Below are 6,000 nucleotides of genomic sequence, written 5' to 3'. Positions count from 1 at the left end.
TCTGGTCAAATTAAAATTAAATGAATGAATAAATAAAGATAAATAAATAAATAAATAAATCTGGTCAAATTAAAATTAAATGAATGAATAAATAAAGTTAAATAAATAAATAAATAAATAAATATGTTACCTAAAATGAAAATGCAAGATCAAGAGGCAAGAATAACATAAAAATTGATAACATTATAATGTTCGGCACAAAGATTATTGTTGTATGTAGTTTTCCTTACTTATTGCATAATAAGCATTTTTCTCAACTTACTTTGAAAACATCAAAAGTTTGGGATGGGCCCATGGCAGGGCGGTTAGGGTACCTGGATTCTACCTGACTGAATGCAAAGTTCGAGCCCGGACCCCAGTGGCTTGATAAAACACACCCAGCACATGTGTACAAGGAAAGAGATATGGAGAAGAGACTACAATGTAACAATCGTGGGGGGGAGGGCAGGGGGGGTGATGGGGAGGGTGCGTACTCACTTTCCTTCTCTGTCGCTCTCTGCAGGCACAGGGATTTTTAAGTAATTAAGTAACCAAGTAAGTAAATAAACCAGTAACTAAGTGAGTTTGTGCAGGATTAGCCTTGTAACCTAGAGACCTTATACAAATGGTTAAAGGAATCAGATCTCTGGGACCAGCAGTTGGAGGCTATGTCTCCCATGTAGTTGACCACAGTTCGAGTCCCAGACCCGGTGGCTTAAACTCATGCTGGGCATATGTGCATGTGTGTCCAAGATTCCAAGAGGAGAATGGAGAAGAGATTACAGTGTGGCCATCTCCCCGGAGGGTGATTTCTCACTTTCTGTCTATCTTTCTAGAGAGTGGTGTAATGGTTACATCGCTGGACTCCCACACGGTTGTACATGGTTCAAATTCTGGACCTAGTGGCTTAAAACTCACACCAGCCATGTGTGCATGCACACCCAAAATTTTGAGAGAAGAATGGAGGAGAAGGGATTGTTGCATCGCCATCCCTCCAGAGGGTGAATTCTCACTTTCTGTCTCTCTGGTAAGCGCATGTGCCCTCTAGCAAAACTCTCTCTTAATAACAATTAAAAAAAAAAATCAATCCTTATTTCCCCCTAACCTCTCCCTCTAGCTGAGACAACCACTCAGCTACTTTTGTTCTCTACAAATGTGCCTACTCAATACTTCATACAGCTACACTTCACTGAATGACCTGCTTAATGAACACTCAGACTTATGACCAGTGTGGGGAACACCATTTCTAAGCCTTTGTCACATTTCCACAGTTGGTTAGTACTCATTACACGAAGCATTCGCAATCATGCAAGTCTACATCTTGCTTATGAATATGTACTTTATTGTATACCCATAGTGGCAGAATAAATAAATATGACAGGCCAGACTTAAATTGTAATGTCTTGTCACTTTCTGATGCTTATCTAATGTATGCTTTTTGTTTGAATAGAACCACATTATTCCTTTTTTTTTTTTTGGAGAGGGTTTTTTGCTATAGGGTGCGTATGCTCGCCAGACACACAGAGAGAGACAGAGAGACAGATAGAGAGAAATCACCCCCTAGGGGGGATGGCCATGCCGCAATCCCTTCTCCACTCTCCTCTCGGGATCTTGGGCACGCACGCACACGCGCCCGGTGTGAGTTTTAAGCCACCAGGTCTGGGACGCGAACCGTAGTCAACTACATGAGAATCCAGCGACATAGCCATTACACTAACTGCTGGTCCCAAAAAGAAAGAGGAAAAAAAAAAGTAACAACAAATGAAATTAAATAAATAAATAATCCTAAACAAAATTTTCTCTACTTCTTTCCTCATCAATACTTGCTATTATCTTTTTGTAGCCATTCTAGTAGGTTTATAAAGGGTATCTCATTCTGATTTCAATTCTATAATTACTTTTTTTAATGGCCAGTCAATCTTAAATTATTCTCCATTCTCCCCCCCCCGCCCCACGGCTAATGGTCAAGAAGTGAGAAAAACTAAATTGTCCTTCCTACCATTTTTTTTTTTTTTTTTTTTTGTGCTAGCCAGAAAGAGAAAAACAGAGAGACAGAAAGCGAGAAATCATCCCCCAGGGGGAATGGCCATGCCGCAATCCCTTCTCCTCCACTCTCCTTTCAGCATCTTGGGCACGCACGCACACACGCCTGGCGTCAGTTTAAGCCACTGGGTCCAGGACTCAAACCGCAGTCAACTACATGGGAGTCCAGCAACACAGCCATTATGCCAACTACTAGTGCCTCTTTTTTATTTTTGAGAAGAATGATTTTATTTATTCATTTATTTCATATTAATTTGACCAGAGAGGGACAGAGTGAGAGCGAGAGAAAGAGAAAGCTAGAAAGCAAGCCACCAGGCCTGGGACTCAAACCGCAGTTGGCCATGTAGGAATCCAGCAACTTTAACCACCACCCCACCTGCCGGCCCCCATCTTTATCCTTTAAATATACTTTAAAATACATCAGTATCCATCAGTAACCATTTCCATGAGTTCTGCAAGCCACTCTAGAAAATTAATCAAACCTAAGGAAGGATGAGGGTTATGAGAACACCAACCTGTCACTGGTCAGTGAGAGGTTCTGGAGGCACGGACTTGGGACTGGTGTCTGAAACAGGGGTACTCTTGGGGGAATGAGATCACAACTGTGGGACCCAACCTATCTCCAGGTTTATAGCATCAGAACTGAATTGAGTTAGGGGATGCCAAGCTGGTATCCACTGAAGAACTGCTTGCTTGCTGGTGGGGAAAAGTTCCCACACTCTGGGATCATAGAAGTGATCTATGTTGAAAGAGAAGGGAATAGATGACTCTATTTCTGACTCCCTGTACTCCGTTTTGTGTCTTTTTTTTTGGGGGGGGGAGGTTTTTTTGCTATAGGGAGGAGCATGCGCTCGCCAAACAGAGACAGACAGAGAGACAGAAAGCAAGAAATCACCCCCCAGGGGGGATGGCCACACCACAATCCCTTCTCCTCTAGGGATCTTGGGCACGCACGCACACACAGCCAGTGTGAGTTTAAGCTACCGGGTCCAGGACTCGAACCGCAGTCCATTACGTGGGAGTCCAGCAACATAGCCATTACGCTAACTGCTGCCCACCCCCCTTTTTTTGAGAGCGAGATTTTTGCTATAGGGCACATGCGCTCCCTGGACACAGAGAGACAGAAAGCAAGAAATCACCCCCCAGGGGGGATGGCCACACCACAATCCCTTCTCCTCCATTCTCCTCGTGGGATCTTAGGCACACATACACATATACCCAGTGTGAGTTTTAAGCCACCAGTCTAGGACTTGAACCATGGTTGACTATGTGGAAGTCCAGCAATATAACCACTACATCATCTGCTGGTCCCTCCATTCCATATTTCTAACAAATACTTATTCATTCATTAGCATCTGACCTTTACTTATGTTAATGCATGTGTGTTTAGCAGGTGGCGTGATAATTAAGGCACTATACTCCCACATAGCTGACTGAGGCTGGAGTCCCAGACCTGGTGGCTTGGAAAACATGCCAGGTGTGTACGCACGCCTGCTGAAAATCCCAACAGAAGAACTGGGAAGGGACTGCAGTGTGGCCACAATGACCCCTGGTGTGTGTGTGTGTGTGTGTGTGTGTGTGTGTGTGTGTGTGTGTTTTCTCCTCTCCTTCTGTCTCTCTCTAGGAAGCACATGCACCCTATGTCAAAAACAAAACAAAATAATAAGAATAATTAGTGAAGATCATACAAAACAGGGCCAAAAGTCCAGGGAGACATTATAAACACAGCTTCTGTACTCCAGCCTTTGGCTCACACAGTGAATCTGCAACAGCAGATCATCTCTGAGTAAAGAAGTCAAGGTCATCACTTCTGGCAAAGCACTACTGGATGCTTTCCCAGCTTGAAATATACAGCATGGTATTTTAGCTTAAGGAGGCTCTAATCATGTCCTAAGAGCTCTAGAGGTAACTACTGGTAAATTCTGGGGTTTTGTTTGTTTGTTGAAAGATTTTTTGCTCTAAGGTGCATGCACTCACTGGAGAGACAGAGAGAGCTAAAAAGTGAGTAATCCTCAAGAAGGGGGTGGTCACACTACAATCCCTTTTCCTCCAGTCAACTCTTGGGATTTTCGGCAGGCACACACATTCGCCTATAAAGAATTTTAAGCCACCAAGACTGGGACTTGAATCGTGATTGACTATGCTGGTGTCCAGCAACTCAACCAATCGTGATTGACTATACTGGTGTCCAGCAACACAACCATTACTCCCATATAATTCTGTTTAAACAACTTTGACAAACAGTTTTTTAATAAATACTTGAATGGCTACTTTACTATATTCTGGTGTCTTTTTACAAAACTACTAATATTAGACATCCTTGACTAAATTAATTCTAAAATAAACCAATTTCAGATAATGTTAAGACAACATTTTTAAAATTATTTATTTAATTTTATTTATTCACTCATTTATTTTTAATTTGATCAGAGAGAGATACAGAGATAGAGAGGGAAAGTGAGAAAGCAAGCCACCAGGTCCGGTACTCGGTCCAGCACCTTAACCACCATGCCACCTGCTGGTCCCAAGACAAATTTTTATGATAATCTAAAAGTGCTGAAGGAGATGAAAAGTAAAACCCACTAGTTTTCCTTGGGTCTGCTTCATGACCATTTATGAAGACTGTGGCCATATGTTCTACATTATTTTGTCTACACACGGTCAATTTAAAATGGATATTCTGTCTTCTTGCCAGGATTTTTAAAACTGGGTTAACAGATGAAACAATACCTGAGAAACAAATATACAGTATGCTATTTTATCTGATCCCTTATAAGGTAGGTGGAAACATTCCTTTTCAAAGGTGAGAATATGGAAAAAAACTTAAGAGTTGCCCTTGGTCTAAAAGGTAAGATGAGGAAATACATATTAAAAACCCAGGTTTAATTATTTCTATTAGACTCTGTAACAGCCAGTGTCACTTGAAACCTTGGAGATGATGTTCTCGATGACAAACTCCCTCAGTACTGACTGCTATAGCCTGGCCTCTAGTTTGGAACACTGAGAGTCTCAAAAATAGCTAAAAACTAAGTAAGTAGGCAAAAAGCCACTTCCCTATACCATCTGATACTCCCTTATCTTTTCAAGCATTTGGTACAAGGCTGTGTGTATGATGAACACTACAAACTTAGTACAATTGCAAAGCAGTTTTATCAAAAACTACCTCTTTTCTTATTGACAGGTCGTCATCTCTGCAAATGGAAAAGTAAAACTAGATGAACTTACCATTTGGGTGCCAGATTTCTGTAATGAATTTCATTTTAGGAGGCCGGAGGGGATAATCTTTTGGGAAAGTGAGATGAGCCTTAAAAACACCACCTTCACTGGAAAAAAAGAAACAAAAACAAGTTCTTGCCTATAAGTTCCTGCTTATAGGTATACAATCATTAAAACAAATATAAAATAAGGTTGCTGGTGCTAATGCTAAAAATGAAATAAATAATCTTGATTCCCAATATCCAGTTATTTATTCAAATATCCAGTTTAATAAACTGTTATACCTACCACCTTATTAAACTCACGAAGACTAGTAAAAATGGAAAAAACTGTTTGCTTAGAAAAGGTATGCCAATCAGGTCACATTATTGCTATGCTATAATAGCAGCTCCTCTACAGTGATCTCTAACTATCATTCTTCTCTTTATTCTAGTCAACATTCTCTCAGTTCCCCGAACACACAGAAATCTCTCTCTCTTAAAGCTAATGGACATTTTATTACTCTCTGTCTGGGAACAGACATCCTGCTTCCTTTCACCCTTCCACTTATTCATTCATTTTTGTACCAAATATTTATTCATCACTGTGCATCAAGCAGTGAATAAAATATATTATTTTTTTTTAATTACTTAATTTCATTTATCATTATCGTTATTCTTCAATTTGCTATAGAGTATGCAGGGTCAAGAGAGAGAATGAGACAGAGAAAGTCAGAAGCCAAGCCACCAGGTCTGGGACTCGAACCACAGTCAGCCACATGGG

At 40.9% G+C, this 6,000-nt stretch overlaps 1 protein-coding gene across 1 annotated transcript in view; it reads right to left on the bottom strand.

Moving 5' to 3' along the window:
- The window catches only part of UBE2G1 (ubiquitin conjugating enzyme E2 G1), a 41,066-nt gene that overhangs the window by 20,666 nt on the left and 14,400 nt on the right, over window positions 1-6,000 (bottom strand). The window contains exon 3 of the mRNA XM_027767169.1: window positions 5,248-5,345. Coding sequence (XP_027622970.1) covers window positions 5,248-5,345 — 98 coding nt within the window. The remainder of the gene's footprint in view (window positions 1-5,247; window positions 5,346-6,000) is intronic.

The sequence above is a fragment of the Tupaia chinensis genome, unplaced genomic scaffold (genome assembly GCF_000334495.1).
Source record: "Tupaia chinensis unplaced genomic scaffold, TupChi_1.0 Scaffold143973_1, whole genome shotgun sequence".
In the NCBI taxonomy this organism is placed as follows: Eukaryota; Metazoa; Chordata; class Mammalia; order Scandentia; family Tupaiidae; genus Tupaia; species Tupaia belangeri.
The sequence above is the reverse complement of the archived record's forward strand: the minus strand, read 5'-3'. Positions and strand labels throughout refer to the sequence as shown.